At 35.0% G+C, this 24,162-nt stretch overlaps 1 protein-coding gene across 1 annotated transcript in view; it reads right to left on the bottom strand.

Annotated features, from left to right (window-relative positions):
* The window catches only part of LOC130656706 (vacuolar protein sorting-associated protein 54-like), a 70,431-nt gene that overhangs the window by 22,107 nt on the left and 24,162 nt on the right, over nucleotides 1-24,162 (bottom strand). Inside the window, exons 4-13 of the mRNA XM_057459616.1 lie at nucleotides 9,066-9,156; nucleotides 8,942-8,976; nucleotides 8,717-8,839; nucleotides 8,440-8,582; nucleotides 3,007-3,106; nucleotides 2,783-2,925; nucleotides 2,580-2,709; nucleotides 1,593-1,700; nucleotides 1,136-1,185; nucleotides 207-309 (exon numbers count right to left, since the gene is read on the bottom strand). Of these exons, the coding sequence (XP_057315599.1) occupies nucleotides 207-309; nucleotides 1,136-1,185; nucleotides 1,593-1,700; nucleotides 2,580-2,709; nucleotides 2,783-2,925; nucleotides 3,007-3,106; nucleotides 8,440-8,582; nucleotides 8,717-8,839; nucleotides 8,942-8,976; nucleotides 9,066-9,156 (1,026 nt within the window). The remainder of the gene's footprint in view (nucleotides 1-206; nucleotides 310-1,135; nucleotides 1,186-1,592; nucleotides 1,701-2,579; nucleotides 2,710-2,782; nucleotides 2,926-3,006; nucleotides 3,107-8,439; nucleotides 8,583-8,716; nucleotides 8,840-8,941; nucleotides 8,977-9,065; nucleotides 9,157-24,162) is intronic.

Genomic DNA, 24,162 nt, shown 5'->3' with positions numbered 1-24,162 from the left:
GCGTGATGCTGAATCTCTGGTAGTCTACCAATAGTTCTCAAGTCGCGAAAATTCCTCCTGCAAATGAAATTTAAAAGTCCAATTTTTTTCACAAAAATTTCTTCCCTTAAGGTAACGCAGCAACATCACAATTCATAATTTTTAAGTGCTAAAAATATTCGCATAGCAGCATAGACAAATGCTGGAATTAAATTTACTGTATGCACCTTCATATTTCTCAGGATTTGAAGCACAACACAAAAAACAGCTTCCAGCACCATTAACCATTCGTTGTGGTCCAATGAGCGAATATAATCACCAAATTTGGCACTAAAAATGATTAAAACTAACATTTAAAAGTATAATTGCTAAAATCTAGTATTAATCGGGACTTATTCATTTCCTCACATATACCATCTAAATAACTACTTTATTCGGAGAAATTTTCGCAAATTTCGCATTTTTTGGCATTTTTCGCGAAACTTTGTCTCGCGAAACTTTCAAAATTGGCCATTCGCGAAAATTTATTTAGTACAAACTTTATAAATTGTCGATTCGCGAAAGTTTATCGACTAAAATTTTATAAAATTTGCTGGTTTTAAAAGTTATTTCTTGACTCGCCTTTACTTGGCTCGCCCTCCCAATACAAAAAAGAGACAACTGGCGCTGGGACCGAGGTTGGAAAAAAATTAATCAAGGATCTGAACGCCGTTTGCAGAATTAATGAAGAGGAGCGGAATGCTTATAACCAAGTAGGTGGCAAAGAAGACGAAGACGACGATGCGTGGGAGCCGGAAGAAGACGAGCCTAAAAATGAGTTTGATCTCTTTTGTGATTTTGACGATGAACCCAATTTGTAAATAGAAGTTTTTACATACCAATCGAAAGAAAATTACATCCTTAAAAAACTTTTTTTCTTTTTCTATCATAAGAAATATGGGTCACTTTTTTATAAGAACATAAAAAGTAAGTTCAAAATTACGAATCGCGAAAGTTTATGTCGCCAAAACTTTCCAATTTCAGATTTCGCGAAAGTTTATCTCACGAAAATTTTTTAATTTGTAGATTCACGAAAATTTATCCAAAAAATTTTACGATTTTTTGGACTCGCGAAAGTTTTTCCGAATAAAGTATCCACATATATATTTAAAAATACCATTGCTCTTCTGACTGTTCTGCGTCCTCAGGAACAGCGTCATGTGCTGTCTAAACACGGGCAAGAGGGTTATGCTATAGGTTGCAACAATGGAAACTCTATATTACAACTACGGATATTCTTTTTAAAATGGTAGCTGATCTGCTACTTTGTGTTTAGGATGCCTGAAATAGCGATGACTGGGATATGTACGACAGGCTTAAATTTAATGACCAGAATATGTAAAATAGCAAACTTGTGGTTTTTTCATGGGTTAACCACTAGTACTTCGAATAATATCTGAAAGAAATTTGTTTCCATCTGTAATCCCTTTTCGCCAAAAGATTTGCTTAAAAATCATGCAGAGGTATGCTTCTAACAAGCTCATAAACAGCTCACTCATTGCCAAGCAAAACGCACAAAGCTTTATAACCATTTTTCAAACACTACAACAAACAATAAAAACGTTGAAAATAACCTGTTTAATAGTGGATTTGAGTACTGAAAAAGCTTCAGTTTTATAAAGATGCAGAAAGTTAAGTTGTCGTTGATGTAATAAACCAAGTACAACTGACAGCAATCGATCCTGAAATAACAAACCACCACGTGTCAAAAGTGTGCTGAAAAGTAAAAGTGGTGTATCACTTAATACACAAAAATACACAAAATGCTGGAACATTTCTTCCATCAAAAATTTCTTTCACCAAAAATTTCACAAAGGACGTTTGTAATTAAAAGGAAGAAAATGATAAAACATGGATAACAACAGAGATAAAAACAGATTGTAAGCATAAAATGAAGCTCGAAAGACAAATGAGACATCATTGGGCAGGAAAAAAAAAATTCTCAAAAAAATAACTTTGTCACATTTGAGGGTTTGTTCTCATCCTTGTGCAAAAAATCAGAATAAACTAATGATCCAATCCTGAAAAATGTCCTAGAAATCATATTTGAGGATCGTTTTTGCTCATTTTACACTTATATCCGCTATTTTTGAGCCAAATAAGATTTTTTCTCAGAAAAATAACTTCATCACATTCCAGGAACTATTTTCCCTGTGCAAAACATCAGAAAAAAATTATGATCCAATCCTTAAAAATGTCGTAAAAACTGGGTTTTTTTCGCCGTTTTAGCTTATTTTGCGAAAAAATTCAGCCATTTTTAGGCCGATTATATGCTTTTAAAAAACCTGATTTTGTCACATTCGAGGGTCTATTGTTCTGTGTCTTTGTGCAAGAAACCAATTGGTAACTGACGGATGTACGGACACATAATTTTATAGGACCTTACCTGTGCATGGGAGGTCCAAAAAAAATAAACATACCAAAATTGGGTTCAAAACATACCATGCTTTAAAATAATGTGAGTGGTATTTTTGGTGTTTATTTAACAAAAAGTGGAAAGAACTTTTATAAAACCCTATGAAGATCACTACAGATAAAATCTTATTTACTAAATTAATTACCTCTTGATACATTGCATTCACATTATCAGAATGAGGATGATTCAAAATAGCAAGGGCGAAATCCAGGAAATCAGCCGTCATCATTCTTTCAATGACACGTCTCATTTCTGTTAACTGTGAGCCAAGATGTCTATTGTGGATACAGAATGACATACATCATGCTTATCTGTGCAATACATGCTTGTAGTAGACTGTGCACTAACCTAAAACATTGTACACCAGGTAGCTCTTGTTTTAGAACTTCCAGTGAGGTCTCAATTACATCGAGAGCGCTAACGAAATCAGAGTTTGAAAGTAGAAGTTGTATTGTGGGTTGTGTTTGATGAATGGTTGCCATTAAATTTAGCTGAAGTAGAAATATTTAATGATTATTGTTGTACACAACCTGAAAGAGTATCAAATCAAACATGTGCATAAAAAAGCTTACTTTATCCTCCACAGTTTCGTATCTATGTCGCAGACGAAATAACCTCATTACATTAAGAGGTTCTTGAACAAGTCTGTTTCTCATTTCTATTAACCGTTGTCTATAAAAACATTGTACTGTATATGTATAATATCAAATAGAAGAAAAGAGAGTTTAATAGAACTGAATACGTTGGTTTTACTTCAAATTTCCTAGTTATAACCATAAAATATCGGTTTGAGCAAATAATTTTTTTGACACTTCAACATAATTGAGCCTATTTAACTTTTATTGTTTTCATTTTATCGTATACATGTAACCTTAGCAACCTTTTATCAACTAATTTATCACTTCTTATACGTTTTACTGTAGAAATTTGGAATGTAAGATCGAAATATCAATTTTTTGACTCTGTTTCTTATTTAATAATGTTTAAGCTTCTGATTATATTATTTACTATGACCATAAAATAACCCCTCCTTTAAAACAAGCTCCCATGTAAGATAATTCATTTTTATCTACACTTTTTGGGGCAAAAATTACATCGAAGAATGATTATGATTCTAAGATACTAAGTTTGTTTGTAGCAGGAATAACAAACCAGTGTTCCCTTTTCTCTTTCTAGCGAATTGTGTCTTGATTAAAAGTCCAGGGGTAAAATCAATTTTATTAAATAAGTACTCCTTAATTAAATACTTTTATTTCATAAAATCTTGATCGATATAATACCGAATTCTTATAACCCAATTGGCTCCACTACTCTATGTTAATGAAGTCCAGACCGTTATCTACACGTCATTAATATAATCTCATCTTTGTCACAAGTTTATTAGTTGGTTCGGCGCCTTTTTTAATGTTTAAAAGTTATTTTACAATTCCGCATCGCTTTTATGATTTCTTACAAAAATGACTCTTTGTGATTTGCATAGTGTATTTAAATTTGGTTTCGCTCACCCTCCTCCTCGAGGTTTTTTGCCTTCTTGATATGAGATAAGACGTCGAAAAATACCCTGGTATTGTTGACATTATATTGAAATATTGGTGACTTATCTTTTATGGGCATCCTGCAACAGAATTTTACCAAACGATTATGGAAGATTTTTTTAATGTCTACCTGTGAGATAGTGGGTTCAAAAAATTAGTAAATACAAAAATTGGGTTGCACCAATCAAACATGGCACAAATTTTAGACCCTAACATACACTTACATTCTGACATATTTCAATCATGAAAATTGCTCTAAATGTATCTTTGTCAAAATTGATATAACTGTCAAAAATCGTTTATTAGTGTCCTTGAAAATAAATAAAACAGGAATTCAGGAACTATGATTATAGTGAAAATATTTGTCTCAATTTTTTTCAAACCAGCCTAAAAATGTCACACTAAGTTTCAAGTCTTTATTTTAATTAGCAAAAAGTACGGTTTCGAAAGAGAAGTGTTTTTTATAGCCCATTTAGTACATAGACTTATACTTGTTATTGTATTCAAATTAAGGAGGTATTTTAATTAAGATATTTAACTTTGCCAAAAAAATAGTTCTCGTAAATATTTAAAAGCATTTGAAAAATTAGTTCTCAGAAAAATTAATTCCGCTAAAGTATCACTTAATAGTTCTGCTCTTTTACATAACCGAATGTTCAGAAACTTTTGTAAACTATCGGAAACCTTTTGTAAACACATTTTTCTTCTTAAAATTTTGGCTCATCAGAAATTTCAAGATTACTGAATATCCATGAAGCAAGACATCAACAATTATACAAATCATAAAAGCTTTTGGTCTATATATACCATAACTCCACTAAAGAATTATCTTAATAACAGAGAAGTATATACTTCGTTTCCATCCCAAATATATATCTAAAACAAGCTGTTATAAGCTAAAGATGTTTACATATATCTAAACATTATTCTGCCATCAAATTTCTATTCAGGAAGTACTTGCTAGCTACCTAAACTATAATAAAATATTACGTAACTTGCACATAAAACAACACAATTTCTTTTCCAACCTTTAAAGACGTTTATCAATGTTACCAAGATAATTTTTCCTGTATTTTATTACTTGTGAGACAATACCATAGTCAGTACATTTTCTGTTGCTGGAACATAAATTTTTCAACCGCTAAAGTTCTGCCATTTTTTGACCGCATAAATTAACATATTCATTATGACGCGTTTGGACAATCTGGCCATATATTAGCCAAAAATCACTCAACGATACCAGGGTATTTTTTTCCGTCTTCTCTCATATAAAAGAGGCAAAAAACCCTGGCGACGGGGGTGGGTTTCGCTAATCCATACAGTAACTTTTTTGACATAACCGGGTAAATTTGACGAAATATTTGCCTTGTATACGATGCTTTTTGTAAGACATTTATTGCTAAGCGGACAAAGATTGTTCTTTACACAATTACACTGTTTTTTATCCATTTTATGCTCAGGTTAAATTACAATTTTGTGAGAATTTACAAACGATGCAATGTTAATCATGCAACTAGAGCAGGGTTCTTGCGTAGCCATGACAAAAATGCAGCCATTACTGGTTTAAAAAAAGCTATAGTCCAATGGCTGTAACTAGTGCGATGTATGTGGCGGTAAGGATAAAATTTCGATAACACGGTCATGTCCAAAGTCAATTAATTTCGAGATTATTTGTGTGACTCTTATGAGCATTTAATATAAGAAGCACAGGATTTTGTTTTGCTAGCTTTTGTGTGGTTTGCAAAATGTTTCATAAAAGTCATGAAAAGGTTAGAATCTATCAAGCCACTATCAGAGCAGCCACTAAGCTGGTGCATGATCTAACAATTCAGCTTTTAATCTCTTTTTTTTTAAAATCATTATTGGTGGCGCATAATCACCAGAGACACTGCAGCAATTAACTATTGGGGTGGTTTAACCACTGGTAGTTGAGGAGACAACACGTTTGCTTTTTGGAGCTAAAACTTTTACTGGCTTGCGCACACAGACTCATTGCAGTTGTAAATTTGGTGTGGTTCGAAGTTGTGCTTTTCTAAAAGCGATTGCAAGTTGTTTAAGTATTTTGTCAATGGATGACTTATTTAATCCTAATACTCTATTTAAAGCCACTCCTTCAGGCTTATGATGGGACAATCTTGGGTTATGTTTTAAAAATCCCTTTACAAAGTCACGACCAGCCACTCTTTTGAAAGGATAAGCAAGGATTTCTTTCTTTTCTACATATTCGTAAACAGCTCTCCTAATCTCCATTATTGATAAGCAATAAAAAGCTTGGTTCATCTTAATCATATAATCTGAGAGATCTTTTCTTCTTGCTCAGACAAAATACTACAATAACGTCTAAGCATATTTTCATGCAGCTTGTCTGTTGGTACACCTTAACAGCACTCTTTACACATCATTTGAAACTATTTAGGTACATTAAACACTACAGTGGCTTTCCTTATCAAAATTTAATAAATTTTAGCATTTTCTGCGATAATTTTCTTTCACCACAAGTGGTTATAAACAGTTTTGAATGATGTAGTCGAAGTGCAAAAAACGTAGTTGAAGTGCAAAAGATGTAGTTATAGAACAAAAAAACTTTGCTAAGAGCTTTTAATGTTTGTACATTGCCGTAGGAGGCAATTAAACTATGCTCTAAAAAAAGAGTGATACTGTTGTTTTTGGGTATTGATATGATGTGAAATTTGTACATCAGTACCTTTTCTCCAATTTTTAAAATATAGAGGCTTGAAATGTCACTTAAATCACAGTTGTCAACCCTTTTGGTCAAGAAGGGAGGGTTGATTTAGTTTTTATAATTATCATTAGGCACCTGCGTGGCAAATTTTCAGGTCCCATAGCTCTTATAGCCTTTGATATTCGCTATTACTTCCCGATTGTTTCAGATTTTACCCAAAAATCGGGAATAATTTGATTTTCAGGCAATGTTTGATGATTTTTCATGCAAATTATTTAAAAACACATCAAACATATTATCATCCCTTGGTCATATGTTTGAAAAGCCCCAGACGGAATAGGGTTAAATATGCATATTAGGGGCTTGTAATCCACGCCGGCGATTAGCCAACATTTTGTAACTGTTCAGGCCAAACAATAAGGCTAAGGATTCCCTAGTGGCAGGGGCCTGTATTTGCTATTTAACAGTAGTGAATCAAGAACCAATGTATACTACTCCCAATGTCCTTGTCCAGAGTGGCTCAACAATGGGCACAAACAATGCTTGTGCAAATGTAAATTTGAATCCGGTTTTGCTCCGGCCAATTGCAAGGCACGTTTGCTGATCAATCTAAAAAGTTCTTGCACAATCTTTCATTTTCCGTAGGATCTCTTTTTTTCGTTGCGATTTAACAAGAGTATCGCTCCAACATAACGTGAGTTGTGTTTCAACAGTTTGCAGAACATGATTTGTGTTTCAGTGAAAGGCTACCCAGCTTGATTCACAAGGCTAAAACATGATCTGATTCTGTTCAAATTGGTCCTCGATAACATCCAGTAGTTATGAGGTAGGCTTATATCCGTCAAGTGTCACATCGAATCCCCCAAATTCTACTTTGTCTTAACAGAAAACAAACTTATGGGTGTTGAAGATTGTGCCCTTATCACCTCCGAGTTGTGTGTACCGTATGGTATAAAAAAAGACGAGGCAATATAGTCATCCCATAATGAAGTCATCAACGCAGTGATTAAAAATAATAACAAACTTCCTATACCGTCTTTGTCATTAACACTTGCAATGTTATGGCTTTAACTTCAGCTTCTAGAGTTCTAGGTATTCATAATCTGGTTACAAAGTTCATAACTAATAAATTGACTAATATAAGTTTAATTTTCATAAACTTCATAAATCTTGGAGGAAAGGACAGTCAAATCCATCTATTGTTTTCTCTAGTTAACCGGAGATGAAGACCTATATATGTTGTGCGAATGTTGGATGTTTATTTAGAACATAGTGCAGAATGGCAAAAATTAAGTGGTTCTTCACAATTATTAAGTAGTGCCGTTAGTCCTTAAAAGAGTGACCAGTTCTACTATAGCAGGTTGAATTAAGACGGTGTTTAAGGAGGCTGGAATAGACACAAACGTATTTTCAGCACACTGTGCTAGGTCTGCTGCTACTGCAAAGGCAGAATTGCCAGGGTTATCTGTTAAAGAGATTTAGAACAGGGTTCATGGTCTAAAAAGTCAACCTGGCAGCATTTTTATAGAAAATTTAAGTTAATGAAAGATCTAAGGATTTCCAAAATTTTGTGTTTAGGCAGGTTATCAACACTACAAACCGAAGAAGGAGACCTGATTGGGTTTAAGGATTAAGTATTAGATTGATCCAGATTTTATGAAATAAAATTGAAGAATTATGTAAAAGGCACAAAGCGCCCGCAATGTAATTCCGATTTTTTAAATCTTGTTAAAATGTTTTTGTTTTTTTTGTGAAAATAAATTGTGATAGAAACAATTTATGGATACCTCAACTGATGTACTTCTTGACAAGAAGACTGCACTTCACATTCCAGTTTTTTTTGTGATCTCATTGCACAGAAAAAATCTTCTGATTTGGTTGCAATTTGTTGAGCGAGTTTCACTTCAGTGATATCCAGGTAATGCCCTAACTAAATATTTTATGGGAAAAAAATAAATGGAATAAATAAAAAAATGTTGGGGAAGTTAAGTATTTTACTTAATTTAATTTACGTACTATAAGCTGAACAATTTCAAGAGCAAGGCTTGCCTATGCTGCACTTACTTTTTCTTGAAGAAGTCTGCCAGAATTTTTTCGATTTAAAGACTTGGGTTGAATTTGAGACCATGGTAAAACCACATTGAATAGAGCTGGATTTTCAAGATTGAATTCTTGTTGTAAGAACACCTATGACAATAATTCAATGATATATAAACAACAGAAAAGATGTAATACAACAATAAACATAAACTATAAAAAAGTAAAATAGAAAGTTAAAATTAAAATTACCTCAGGAATAGAGTTTGTCCCACTGTCACTAATATCTAAAATTAAGCATTAGGAATCAAAGACGGAACAAACTTTTATTACAACAGGGAAAAAATCCAGATAACAATAAGGTGTATAATTATACCTGCCAGCTTTTTGTCTATAGAGCTTTTGGACTGTTTTCCAGTATGAGGAGCCAAATTTGCCTTTTTAAGCCTTTCATGCTGCATATATTTCTAAAACAAAAATGCAATATATTAAATTGTTATGTTTGGAAAGGAGTTTGTAAAGGGTACAATTTTATCTGGTGATCCAAAAAATGGTATATAGCTTTTGAGTTTAATTGCTCCTAAAACAATTGCTAAGTTTATGGCGAATAATAATAGAGCATGCAGTTTAAACATAAATGGAAAAATTTATTCTCAAAATAGTAATATAAAATTTTCCACTCCTAAATTAAATTATACAGGGAATAAAGACTTTGCACCATATTGTATCTCTATGATAATGGCCATATTTTGTCTGTCAGTCCGCAAGAGACATGTCCTGTTACAAAACACGAAATGCAATATTTTGAGGCTGGTGACCTTGTGGATTTAAAATCCCTGCAAAATCCAATTTTTACCGTTTTTTATAACGCTGGCGCGTCGTTGACCAATCACAGGACCGGATTTTTACAAATAGACAATCAGCAAGTTCTTGACAGCTCCGGCATGCTGACGAAGGAATATGAAACAATCTGAGAAGTGTTTTTACAGCCATTGTGAAAGCTGTGGCTTTGTCGTTGTTAAGTCTGTTTTGTCCACTTTTTTGTCTTCTGGAAGATTTCTATTTTTGTTTGTTATATGTTTCACAATTTAAGATCAATTTATTGTTACATTTTTTAGCCATGAACAACTCTTGAACTAACCAATTTTAAGATTTTGCCTACAAATGCATACATTGTGAGGGAGCAACAAAAGCCACCAAGCTAGCTAGCCTAATCATTTCGTTTGGTACGACAGCTTTTTATCTTAGCCATCATTATTTCTATTTGTGTTATTTTTACCAATCTGATTTTTACAAGCTGCAACTGGGGGCTATCTAGATACTTGTAAACTACTACTGGCTAAAAAGTGAAAGTAGCCAAATAATACAGTTGGCTACTACAAAATTTTCAAAATGTTTTATGCTAAATGCAATTTGGTAGCCACACCTTTAATTACTGTGATGAATACTTAATCCACGAAATAAAATTGCTGAGTGACTTTTTTAGATTGACACGTAACGACAGGCTGTTTCCTGTGTTTTAACTTAAACCTAAGTTGGGATAAAGTTTTTTTTCGAAAAGAGTAGAAAGGATTGGGCGGATGAAACACATACCCTTCACTTCCAGCGCAGTACCTCGTATATAGCCCCACGAAATGGTGTACTGTATTTGATCCGCTTTTCATCAATCGCTCCTCGTATATACGAACCATAACTACCCCCAAGCTTTAACCTTCCCTGAACTTCATTCTTATCAAACCCATACGACGTAAGTATAGGTATACAACTTGATACGTGTTTATTAGACAGATAAAACATGATCTTTTTACCCTCACAACTAACAGTCAAAACGGTTCTTTTCCCATCATGAGCATATGTTTTATTTTTTAATTATGTCTGGTGTGCTGAGTGTTATGCTAGCGTCTTCCGAATCTACAAAAACTACATAATTATTTATTTATTTTGCTTAAATTATTCAATGACAACTCAAGACGAAAATCATTATGTGATGCATTTATGTCTACTGGGGTAATTCCATCGCTAGAAAAGGTAGGCATGGAAATATCAAAATGTATGAAGTGTTTCCCAAGATCCTTGTCATACTTCTTCAAAATATAGTTAGGCAAATTGCCCTTAGCTTTAAATTCAATATTTTTGTTTATATCGCATACACACTTTAAAAACGTAGTATTACCCTTGTAACTATACTTGAATCATGTTCACAATGCACCCACAAACCAATACCATCAATATACTGAGAAACGGTAGACTTAACAAATAATCTAGCATCTTTCTTATTTATAGTATAATCCTTAACAGCTGCACGAATAATCTCAGGACTTACATACCTTTTTATGGTATCCACAATAAGAATAATATTAGGGCTTGGTGGGTTATCCCTAATAATCCTCAACACACAGTTACTATTCAAGGGAGTTGGGTTATCGGCAATAATCTTCTTGACCCTAATTTTATCCATTAAAATCATGCTGGTGATCAACAACCATATGACCAAAATAAATCAACATTTTATTATCTACACATTATCTGGAATAATCTCCTGCTTGACAAGAAATTCCTTCGTAAACATGGACACAGCGACAATCCCAACCAATTTGACAAAGTCGGAGAATCCATTTTACCTAAATTCGGTCCAGTGACCTTAAAAAGATTTTTTAGCAACATCGCATAACCTATACTTAATCCACTAACAACGGGGGCATTATAGAGGTCATTCTTCTTCACACATTAACAATGGTGGCATTATAGAGGTCATTCTTCTTCACTCATTTACATAGGGATTTTTATTCAATTTCATGAACTAGATTGGATTTTTCCTGTGTGGACTCCTGCAACACAACGCACCAAATAAACAAGATAACCATTATCCCTCTCATATTCTACCTCCCTTTTCTTAATATGTTCCACAGCCCCCAAGATCTCCACCTTCCTTTTCTGATTAAATTCAGCAAGTTTCTTCTTCTGTTACACTTTTTTTAAATTCTTTTCTTTCTTTGTCACTGTTTCCATCTTCATCACTCCAGGATTTTATTAGATAATGTTTTCCGGTTATCACACCAACACTTAAAGGTGCCAGATAGGAACCAATGTTATAATACATGTCACACGAACTCTCTGAAAAGCTGCATTCAAAAAGAGATCATTTCCAAGATCATCCTTTAACTTACTATCACTCAAATCAAGAACATATGAAACAACACTTGAATAAAAGCTAATAATTGTTTTCCCCAATGATTTCACCATCTCGGCCCCCAATCTGAACTCATACTGTGAATGAGGCTTCTCAACACCATCTACCGACAAAGCACTAATCTGTTCTTCCATATAATGTTTCCCGAGATATTGCTTCGCACCACCACCATTAACACAGGCAATTTATCTTTCACACTATCACCACAGCAAATATCAACAAAATCTTCCATCCCTTTTATTAATCCCTAAAATCTCAAAAAAACACGAAAGTCCAACAAACAAATTTGCATTTAAAAAAAAAAAATTAAATACTCAATCATTTAACAACTAACCAACTAGCTACCAACAATTCCCAACTAGGTTACAAACTAGGTAACCAACAAAACACATTAAAAATACAAAAACAACAACAAAAACTACCTGAAAAACAACAAATAGCCTAGTTACAACTAAATGACCAACAACTCCTCCCTCACAAAATACCTCTTCACTTCATCCCCGTTTTATACACATCCACTGACCAATTTAGATCTATCGTCCTCCTCCTACCACCCTACCAGCTTTATACAAATATCTCACAGAGGTACCCGCATCTAACAACACCTAACCATGCATCTTTAGCAATAAAAAACCCTGATAAATACTATCCAACTTAACAGCATCAACAAGTTTCATTTCAATAAGTGTAGCCTTATCCTCATTAATACCATGAACCAAACCCTGCAACCTCGCCACCCACTCAACATTCCTCTTTCCAATCCACTTAACATTCCTCTTTCCACCATTTTCCATCTCTTTCCTATACTGATGACTAAACAATCTCTCCGCTAACCTCCTATTAAACCTTTCAGCAATACCCTGACTTCTATGTTGTTTGGGATCACCTCTTTGGTGCAGCCATTGTCTCCTTTGCTGTTTTTGAGGTAAGTTGGTACAGTAGACGTTCATTAATTGATTGCCGCTTAATTCGAACTATTTCGAACAAATTACCAAGTCCCTTGAGTTTGGTTAAGTCTTATATTTTGAGCTGCTTAATTCGAACTCTACTAAGTCGAACAATGTTAAAAGATAAAAAAGTTTTATTACTTGTCTGATACAAAAAACCGGTTAGTATGAAAAATCTGATGATTTAATTGGTTTACGGTTTATTTTAACAGTCTTTGTATGAAGCCATACTAACCGGTTTTGGAAGTCATTATTAAAATGGTAACATAAAAACGTAAACAAATAAAAAACATTTTCATAGCACACAAAAAATATAAAAGTTTAATTTATATGAAAGATGATTCGAATTTGTTTTGAGTACTTACAAAAGTTTAAAATCGAACGATCTTGAACTCGAAAAGTATCAAAATCGACCATGCCTTTTTATCTTCCTGGTGCCTTGGGTATAGCCCTCAGGCAAAGGCACAGACCTAGCAAGATCAGTATGTACGTTTGACCTCGGGCTTTGTATTTTACAGTACAACATCAAAACATGTTAGTATCCGTTAAGTAATAAAGTAATATTAGCATAAAACCTTTAAACGTTTATTAAATTTCTTGTTTTTTCTGAACTTCTGATAATCCGAACATTCGTTAATTTGAACAAATAATTTAGTGCCTTGCGTGTTCGAATTAACAGAGGTCTACTGTACGCTGCTTTGTATCTGGATGCAACATCAAAAAAACACAGAGCGTATTTGTGTGTTTTCCTTTTATATTTGTTGTGAGGAAGGTAAAGAGGTCAGCTTGATGGATTTCGTTTAGTTTTAGGAATAAGTGATATGATGAATTTGGTCTTGGTCTTTATTCAGGGTAAGTAAATTTGGGATGTTGCATCATCCCTACTAACACCAGCTGCCCTCGCAAACTTATCCACTACCGATAAACCCTTTCATTACCCACCAACCACATAATAAATCCTCTTCAACTTCTTATTCATTTATATAAAAACAGTTAATAAAGATCATTCTGCCCTCCATTTTTTTCCATATCAGCCTCATTCGATCGTTTTTTGACTTAATACTTTCTTTACTTATTATCCTAGTAATCCTAATGTATTCATCCCTTATCTTCGTAAACTCATCACTACCATTTCCCTCCTGTCATATTAGAGTCTTGATTATTATTATGGACAAGTTCAGTTTATCGATCAGGGTCGAGTATTTGTTTATTTTTTTCTTGCATGTTTTAATGAACTTTGATGTCAGTTCATGAAGAACATTACAGATAAAGGCTATGCAAGAAAAGCTGTTCTGCCTGCACTGCCTGGGAAGTCTATCCCCCATCACGCAGTTTATAAGGAAATTTAGAGAAGGAACCATAGCAGTCATGGCTGATATCGAATCTCTGTACTTCCAGGTGTTTCTCACAAAACACCAAAGATCGTTTTAGAGAATTTTTTGTTGGGACAAACGCGATAAAGAAATGACCAAGCCGGTGGAATACGAAATGAATGTCTTAGATAAAAAAAAGACTGCCTTAGATAATCAAGACAGATTTGGGCGTTGATGCAGCAGAAATGTTATTGAAGAATTTTTATGTCGATGACATGCTGAAGTCAAAAGATAATCTATTTATTGAAAAACGTCACTTCTATGTGTAAGGCGGGAGGTTTTGTCAGTAACAATAAAGAAGTGCTGTTGTCTATACCTGAAGATGATAAGAAAACAGGTTTTACTGATTGTGAATTAAAGCCTGGAGATACGTTTTTGCCGTCCGATAGTACGTTAGGTATCATATGGGATATTGAAATGTATTGCTTCAAATTTAAGATTGACCTGAAAGAGAGCACATTGTATAATCCTTTGGGATTTTTAGCTCCATCTCTAATTAGAGGAAAAAATGATCCTTTAAGAACTGTGCAGCATGAACGTAAATTGGGATGACCCAGTTCCTGAAGACAATTGTAATGCCTGGAACATATGGAAAAACAGTATCCGACTTCTTGAAGGATTTAGAATACCGCGATGCTTCAAGCCAGCAAAATTTGGTAAGATTGTTCAATTCTTGATCCACTACTTCTCTGATGCATCAGAGTTTGCATACGACTAAGCTACACACCAAAGAATAGTAAATGAAAGTGGAAGAGTATATGTTTGCTTGATTATGGGTAAGGAGCGACTTGCTCCTTTAAAATTTGTATCTATGCCTCGATTAGAGTTAACAGCAGCTACATTGTCTGTTAAGATAGCTTCTTTGCTGAGACAAGAACTGCAATTACTATGTGTTAATGTTTTTGCACTGATAGTCCAGTCGTCTTAGGATATCTAAAGACTAAAACAAAACAAAAAGATTCAAATTTTTTGTGGCTAATCGGATCGGGATAATCAGAAGCAACAGCTTCTGAAAATGTGGTTTAGAGGACCAGAGGACCAGAGTTCTTGTGGAATGATAAGTTTAGCTGGGAACTATCCAAACACGCTGCAGAAGTGGACGGTAACGACCCAGAGATTAGGAAAGTGAAAGTAAACACTTGCCTAGTCACAAATGATCTGATCAGCACGCTTAAGAACACATTTGCTGGAAAAAAATGAAGCGTGTAATAGCTTGAATCCTTCTGTTTGCAGATAGAATAAAAAAGATAAAACCAGGCGATGCATCCGTGAAACATATTATCAACATGAAAAATATTTCGAAACAGAATTGGGTCTATTGTCTGGAAAAATCAATGTTAAAAGCAAATTGTCGAAACTTAATCCCTTTATTGATCCACAAGGGCTATTAAGAGTAGGAGTAAGAATTGCGCGATCTGGCCTAAATAAAGAACATGTGCATCCTATCATAGTGCCGAAAGATAGCCCAGCATACGTGATGATTATTCGATAATCCCATTAAAACGTTGCACATGCGGGCAGAGGAATAACCATCAGTAAAGTACAAAGTTATGGGGTTTGAATCGTGAATATAAATGCTTTAACACGAAAGATTATTTATAAGTGCACCAGATGTAGAAGTTTGATTAGCCGCAAGAAAGGTTCAACGAAGCATCTCCCATTATTGTAGATTAGATTGTTTTGGTCCCTTCTTGACCAAAGTAAGGAAAAGTGAGATGAAAAGGTATGGTGTGTTGTTTACATGTTTGTCTAGCAGAAATCGATGGCCGTTGTGAGCGTCGTGTCAGATGAGGATGGAATAGTGAAAATTTTGAACATTCAAATAAGCAGAACTCAAGCTGTAATGCAACGGCCGATATCAAAAGTAGTTTTGCTTCTGGAAAACGTATTGAAATTTATATTTTGTTACGTCATTTGTATTGACCTCGTGTTGTCGTGGTTGTGCTCTGCTGTAGAGTTAGCTCTGCAGTGGAGTACGAGATGCATTATATTTGTTAGTTTTTGTACTGTGATGTCCCGTGTTAATTATGTAAAAAGAATAGTTGTAATTTTGGTATTATACTTAGTTGAATTTTCCCCTTGAGTCCGTTTAGTTTCCTGCACATCTTTTTTCTGTCATTCAATCTTCACCTGTAGTGACAGGGTCAAACACGCTAGTAATAAATTCACCTAGTCATTCACCTATGCACATCGCAGGAGTTGTCCTGTTCCTCAGTTTTAGTTGTTTTCTCTCACTTGTAGTTGGCTTAGCTTACATTTACAGTGTGTGTTTATTTCCTAATATATTTATTTCATGTTACATGTGTAATTTGTTACTTATTTTAAACTTTGCCTTCTATTTTGTTATTTAGCGAGTAAAAATTGTTAACTCCATTTGAATCGTGTTTTTTATTTCCAAGCAGAAGTGCAGTAGTATTAGTGGAAGGTTAAGAGCTGGCATACAGTTTGTATGCAAGCGTTGCAAAGGTGAGATTATAGAGAATGAAGTATTTCCAGCTTTAATGATGTACAACAGTGGCTCGTTAGAGATAGTTAAGAACTTCTGTTACTTAGGTGATATGTTGGGCAGTGAAGGGGGTGTTGGAAGAAGTGTTACTTGCAGGATAGGTTCTGCTTGGAAAAAGTTTAGAGAGTTACTTCCTTTATTGACTAGCAGAGTTCTGTCAATTGAGGTAAAAGGTAGGTTGTATGAGGCCTGTGTAAGAAGTGTTATGTTGTACGGTAGTGAGACATGGGCAGTGAAGCAGGAAGATCTTGACCGTTTAGAAAGGAATGATATGAGAATGGTTAGGTGGATGTGTAATGCCAGTCTGAGAGACAGAAAGAGTTCAGATGAGCTAAGAAGCAGGCTAAGTCTCTGTAGAATTAAAGATGTTATCCAGATAAGAAGATTGAATTGGCTGGGGCACTTGGAAAGAATGGAGGAGGATAATTGGGTAAGAAAGTGTAGAGACTTGATAGTTCCTGGGGCAAAGCCCAGAGGCAGACCGAGAAAGACTTGGCAGGAGGTTATAAGGACAGACTTAATAGAGAGGAAGTTGAGTTTAGATCTAACACAGTCTAGATCAGATTGGAAGAGGGTCATTAATATACCCCGTCCAACCCATGCTAGCATGGAAAACGGACGTTAAGCCGAGAATGATGATGAAGCACCTACAATTATGCCTAAATAATTGAGGTTTTGATGCCCTTAGGTCTTTGTCATTTAGATTGGAAGAGTTAAATAGTTGCAATAATTTAGTTGATGGAGTTAGGTGTGGGGATTTATATACTTAGCATGGCGGTGGGGAGAAGATTCAGTCAAGAGTTTGTTGTGGATGTGTATTCATTGTTTTAACGCTAGTATTGTTGACAGTAATGAAAATAAAATTAGCACAGATTATCCTATCGAAGTTGTGTTTCACTTTAAAATAAAATATGTATGAGAATAAGTTACTACCCACGAGAAGCCTTAGGAGACCACATGGAATTAAAGGCTTGAAGCAGCATATATCAGTCACTAATTATCTAAGTACCATTGACCAGAATCAACTTCTGACAGTTATGTTTCCTAATTTGTCCAGTGATGATGTTGTTGTTTAAGGTACGTGGAGATTATTGTTTAATATTAATTTTAAGAGCAAGGATGGTAATGCAACCGTTGTTAATAAATTGGGTAGGGAGATTGTTAAGAAAATTTTCGTTAAGATAGTCACATGAACTTGTGTCTATTGGTGATTTAATAAGCTGATGTGTTGGGGATTTATGGATGACAAGTGGGCAGGGAGGTGACAGGATTCGCCAGGGTATTTGTAGTGAGAATTTAAGAAAGTTAAGGGAGGGTGAAAAGGATGCTATTAAGACAAATGAGGAGGAGAATCAGCTTTGTAAAGTTTTTGGGAAGACCTTCCGTATTCCATTGATTTTGAATTGGTTGAGAGTACAATGTCCTTCTGTCAATCTAGATTATCAGAGAGATTGACTTACAAGGTTAGGAAGAATTGCACAGACACTGCTATTTTGTATGATAGGGTGTTGAGACATAGGATGGTGGTTGTGAATAAGGCTAAAAGTGTTTGGAATTTTTGGTTTTAATACACCCTTTAAATCGTTGAAGGATATGATGATTTTGTTTGAGGATGAAGATAGGTATGGTATGGATAGTGAGAAGTTTTACAATCCTCAGATCAATAAGGTGAGTGTAACAGTGGAGGGCCATCCAAATTAACTGTATAGTTCTATCTTAAGAGTTATTATCAGTTGGAAGAGGAGAGTAAACATTTACCTAGTGGTTGCTTACAGGAGTATGGAAATGTGCAGAGAAAATGTTGTTGAGAGGAATGGATATGGGTGGTTATTATACGAGTACGTTTGCGTTGTGGATTGATTTTAGAACTACTGACAATGATAAATTCTTAGAAGTGGTAGAAGGGGGAGAATGCTTCAAAAGGTGTTACTTTGCAGATAGAGAAGGCTGTTGAGGGGAAGGGGAAGATGAATGCACAAATGTTTTTGTATATGAACGCACAAATTAATATTAAGGGTGGAACATTCTAAATCTTTTGTATTAAAATGTTTGTGAAGGATCCTTGTACGGCATTTTTTGTAGGACCGACGGGTTGTTGTAAAACTAAGTTGGTTTTGGATTTGTTGACCAGTGATTTTAAAGGTTGTTTTGAATATATTGTGGTTTTGTGTTTTACTTTGAAGTCGAAGACGTATTTGGAAATAAAGTGGTTGGGGACTGATGCTTATGTTTTTCGGTATAGAACCCGGTAATAATTTGTTTGAAGTCATTGGAATTTTTAGTAAAGAAATGTGAGGTTGTGGGGTTCATTTTTTTGTGGATGACGTTATTGCAGATGAAAAGTTGGATTAAAGGAAACAACCATTGCTGGATTTGAGTATTAGTGGTGGACATGGATTACATTCTTTGTGGTTGTTGACCCAGGTTTATTTCAGCAATACCAAATAATATTCAACATCATCAGAAAATGCTTTTCTATTTTAATTCTCATCAATATTCGGATGTTAAGATGATTGACAAGGAGACAAGTGTGGTTTAGGATTGGGGTAGTATTATTAAGACGTTAAAAGACAGTATAACATGAAATAGCTTTATTTTTTAATTCCTCATTCTTAATACACAAAAACGTGTAGCAAAACCAAAAATTGTGAATTGTGTATTTGTGTGTATTAAATGTTTTGGGTGATTTTGAGTTCAAAATTTGTACCTGTCATCTATAGTGATGGGTTGCACCACAAGTAATGTTGGCGTAAAATTGACTATATAAATATCAAGTCAGACCTTTACTAGAATTGTCTTGCGGTGGACACACCGTGAGACCACGGATCAGTGAGAAGGTGGGCTGTCTTCCTGCCTAATCACGTAATCCTAATGCTGGAACAGCCTCCGAAAGTTTGCACTTAATAAGGTGTGTTTGTTAATGCATAGTACAGCACAAACTGTATGGAGTATCAGGAGCAAGTAAGCTGAGCCTGCTAAGCAGAAAATGACCGAGAACGTTGTACTCTGGTTTTATTCTTTCTTCTCGCCTAATATCATTCGTCCCTTGCAGGTAATCATATGTTTTTAAAACGCACTGTTTGAATGAAAATATCTTAAACAACGTCGACATATATATTTCCTGTAGCGGTGTTTATTTGGGATAAGACAAGTCTTGATAGATCTTCAATCCAACAATAATGCCCCAATGTGTGAAACAGGAATAAACACCCGTTGATTGTGTTAATAATATTTAGGACACCCGCCAGTTATTGTTAGTACAGTATCTAAAATATAACACAACAATACATAAATGTACAGTCTAACACACTCCTCCAATTCTCTTCTTCTGTGTGAGTGTCTGTATGGAAATGTTCGTAAATAACATAACTTTGATAAAGTAAAAAATAATGCAACTTTGACTGAGTGATATCTAGTCAACAGTTTAAAATAAACTATGGTCATATCTAGTCAGTATACAGCTTAGCACAGGTTATAGCTTCTGACCCATTTGATTTTGTTATCTCTTTTCGGGACAACATTTTTTTAATCGCTGCATCTTCAATTTGTAATCTTTTCTCACTGATAACCTTTGTTGAATAGATTAGTCCATGTAAATTCCTGTTCTCAATATTAGCTTCCACAGGTATTTCCATCACACCAAGTTGTAATAATTCACACAATATTTCTCTGACATAAATAACATCATCCAAAGCTTCTGATAGTGCAAGACTTTCTGCAGCTGTTGAACTTCTAACAACTCTTTTTATTTTCTTGGAACACCAATTGAGGATACAGCTGTTCCTCTCCCCAACAAGAAAGATGACGTGTCCTCCTGCACTAGATGCACCATCTGGAAAATTCGCATGAGATGCATCTGAAAAAAAAGCAAGTTTGAGGTTATCGTTGCTACCAAGTGCTGGATACACCAAGTGATAATCATCTGCTTTGATTTTTCTGATTATTTTGTTGGCTTGGATGATATGTCTCACCTCTGGATTATGATTGATGCATATGCTGAGGTCAAGAACATCATAACATATATCTGGTCTAGTTTGAATTGCAATCCAATTTGCTTGTCCAATTACACTTCTAAGCTTGGCAATTTGGTCAGTCCTGAACACTTCATAGCTTTGCGATAAGCAAAGAGAGAAAGGGGCTGCATGCCTGATACAAATTCTGTTTGACACACTGTCGTACCATTTCCTGTGTTGTATGTTCAATCCAATGTATTTGAAGCAGTGTTCTTCAGTTTTACCAATCTCAAACATCTCTCGCAGATTTGAGATAACACAGTTTTTAAAAGAAGCACATCCGGAGTAAAAAAATCCCATCCAAGTGTATAACAATGATTCATGCAGCATCATTAAGTCTATAGACAACCTTTTTTAGTTTCCAGAGCCAAGTAAACATCTAGTCCGATTTTTGAACCTTGAAGGAAAGCAGTCTTAACATTAGTTGTTTTACAATACCACCCTTTAATATCCAGCCAGCAATATGCGTAGGGTACTTTTGAGAATTGTAGGTGAGTCTCCTTGTGATGATTGATCCTCTTCGAATTCATGGGCGAAGAGTCTGGCTGTAATGAAACACTTGTTTTTAACTGCCTTCTTGGTGATCACCCAAGTTGTTGATATTGCTTTTTGCCTATTGTCAGGCGCTTCCTCAAACACAGAAAATCTTTACAGGTCTGGATCTCTCTTTCCTTGGCAGCAATCACATTTTTCTTGTCATGTTGTTCAATAGGCACAAAAGCAACATCCACCTCTTTCATTTGTTCTTCATCGTAATTCAATTTTCCCACTGTCTCACTTGTTCAAAATCAAGACAAGTGAGCTGCTCTTCATTGGCATTTCATATGTTCATCCATAATGAATATTTGCCAGTGGCCTTTTCTGCACATCCTAGTACTTTGCCTTCAATCCAATGATCAGAACCTGCTCGTTCTGTATTGGTATCTGCACTTGCTCTTTGATAGATTGTTGTGAAGTCATTAGGATCATCGATTTGATTTTCTTCTGTAGAAGGTATGCGAATCTCATCTTCTTCACAGTCATCTGGCTTTTCTTTTCTGAAATCTGAAGCTGGCTAATTTTCAGAAATAGCAGCCTTTTCAGCATTTGCTATTTCTTGACCACATTTCACCAAACAATTTGTTGACACACTTACATATACATTAACATGGCAGACGAAAACAATTTTTCTATTTTGACAGATAACAACACCTGGACCTCTCCATTTGTTAGAGTCATCTCACTTATAGTACACCTTGCAACCAGTGTCAAAGTGTTCAGAATTAGCTCTCACTTTGTATCTTAGAGCTCTTCGTATCTTCTCTGATGACTCAGCTTCGATGTAGGCTTGCCTTGCTGAGTGCAAAGCACTGAGATAATTGGCAAAGGTATGGCTGATAGTTGAGCCTTCCATTGCTGGAGATGAATCTGTCATTATATTTGGCAAGTTTGGGTTTTGGCCAAACACAAATTGATATTAGGAAAACCCATTCCACATCTGGAGACAGTTCTTCGCATTGATGGCCCACGGCAAGGCTTTTTCCACTGTCAAATTAGGGTTATATTCTAGTATTTTCCAAAGCGTCTATCTACAACAGCGTGATTTCTTTCGCATAAACCATTTTGCCAAGGACTCTCAGCTGCAGTGTAAGCAACCTTAATATTCAAATTTCCACACATGTCTATGTATTGGTCATTTCCGAATTCCCCACCATTGTCTGCTAGAAACTTTTTAGGTGCACCAAGACCTGAACCTATCCACATCTGCATGACTTTATCAATGATTGTGGATGGTCTCTTGTCTTTGATTACTCTGGCAGTGGTAAATTGGCTATACATATCAATCAGGTACAAAATGTGAATGTTCTGGTTTCATTTCTTGAGATCCATAACCGCCTGTCCCTAAAACAGTTTGTTAATAGCAGACTTGAGGGTCTTGATGGTGTCTTGTGAAATTTTAGACAGATATCACCATATAAATAAACAGTAGTTGTAATAGTTTTGAAGTCTTCATCCCACACTTTTGCATCAATCATCAGGGCTTTTAGCTTCTCTTTAGATGGGTGAGCAAACTGCTTGTGCAATTTTGAAAAGATCTTTTCCTTTTCCTTGAATGAAACATCAGGGCTGAGGCTAACTACTCGCAATACTTCTTCTTGAATAATGGAACACAATAGTGACCGGATGATGTACAACAACATTTCCCCAGATTTCAGCACAATCGTTCTCAAGGTCAAGTTTAATCTTTGCTTTCTTCATTGCCGACTTGCTTAACAGCAAAGGAATGTCACTGTCAACTATGCCAGTTCTCACCATTATACTTCTACCAGCTAATTTGCAAGGGATCACCACACATCCTTCAGAGATTTTTGTTTCACCTCCACCAAATTTAAACACTCTTGTACTAACATGATATTTCACCATATTCACTTAATCTGGGTGCAAGGTTTCAAGATAACATTTCAACCACAATTATCCTGTAACTGTCAATGTGCATCCAGAATCAAGCACAGTTGCATTTCGAGCTTTACTTGTACATAAACACATCTCAATATCACATGAACCAGTAAACAGAGTGATGTTTTCTCCTTCTGACATGAAACGTTTATGAGGGCAATCCCTCATAAAATGTAATATTGATTCACAAATCTTGTATTTCATAAGTTTCCCGTTGAAACCTATAGGATTAACTTTCTGTCCATACTGTCTGGGCTTGTTAATTTCTTGCTTGCTTTTAACGTTATCGTAATTTCATTTAAATGACCGTGGCTGCCATCTTGGTTTTGTGTAGAGCACTTCTGCTCTCTCACTTTCTAATGATGGTTCCAATTTTATAGCGTAACTATTATCAGCAGAAGGAATTGCTTGTTCTCCGTGAAATTTTCATAGAGCAATCTTCATCTGCTCAAAAGTTCTTCCTTTTTCATGTAATCAACAGCTGTCAAAACCAACTGTCTGTCATTATGGATTAATTTTGCAGCATCCAGCAATTTAAATGTCAAAACAGAGGAAGTTTTATTTTCTTTTACATTATGCAGTTACATCTTCTTTCAAATTCAAGTATAAAGTCCTCTATTTTCTGACTAACATCACAAACATATCTATCAAATGTTGCGTATCGTTCATCAACTTCACTCAGATCGTCCTTTTTAAATAACTTGTCCAAATACGTAATCAATTTCTCCACACCATCATTAGCATTAATAGTTTCTAATTTCAGTTCATTACATACTTTATCACATACTCCACTTGGATCATTTTCAGGAAACGACAGAGCTATAACTACCCCTTGTTTTGTTATATAGAGATCTGTTACTATACGCCATGCACGAACCTCTTTCAAATATCGATCATACAGCTTGTCTTTACTAAACACTAGCGGGTTTTTGTATCCATTCATTTCTAACCCTCTGCTATCATGTAAAACAGAAATAAACACATGTTGATTGTGCTAATCATATATTA

This window comes from Hydractinia symbiolongicarpus, chromosome 9, assembly GCF_029227915.1.
Source record: "Hydractinia symbiolongicarpus strain clone_291-10 chromosome 9, HSymV2.1, whole genome shotgun sequence".
NCBI lineage: Eukaryota > Metazoa > Cnidaria > Hydrozoa > Anthoathecata > Hydractiniidae > Hydractinia > Hydractinia symbiolongicarpus.
Note: the sequence above shows the minus strand (reverse complement) of the source record. Positions and strands in the feature narration are given on the sequence as shown.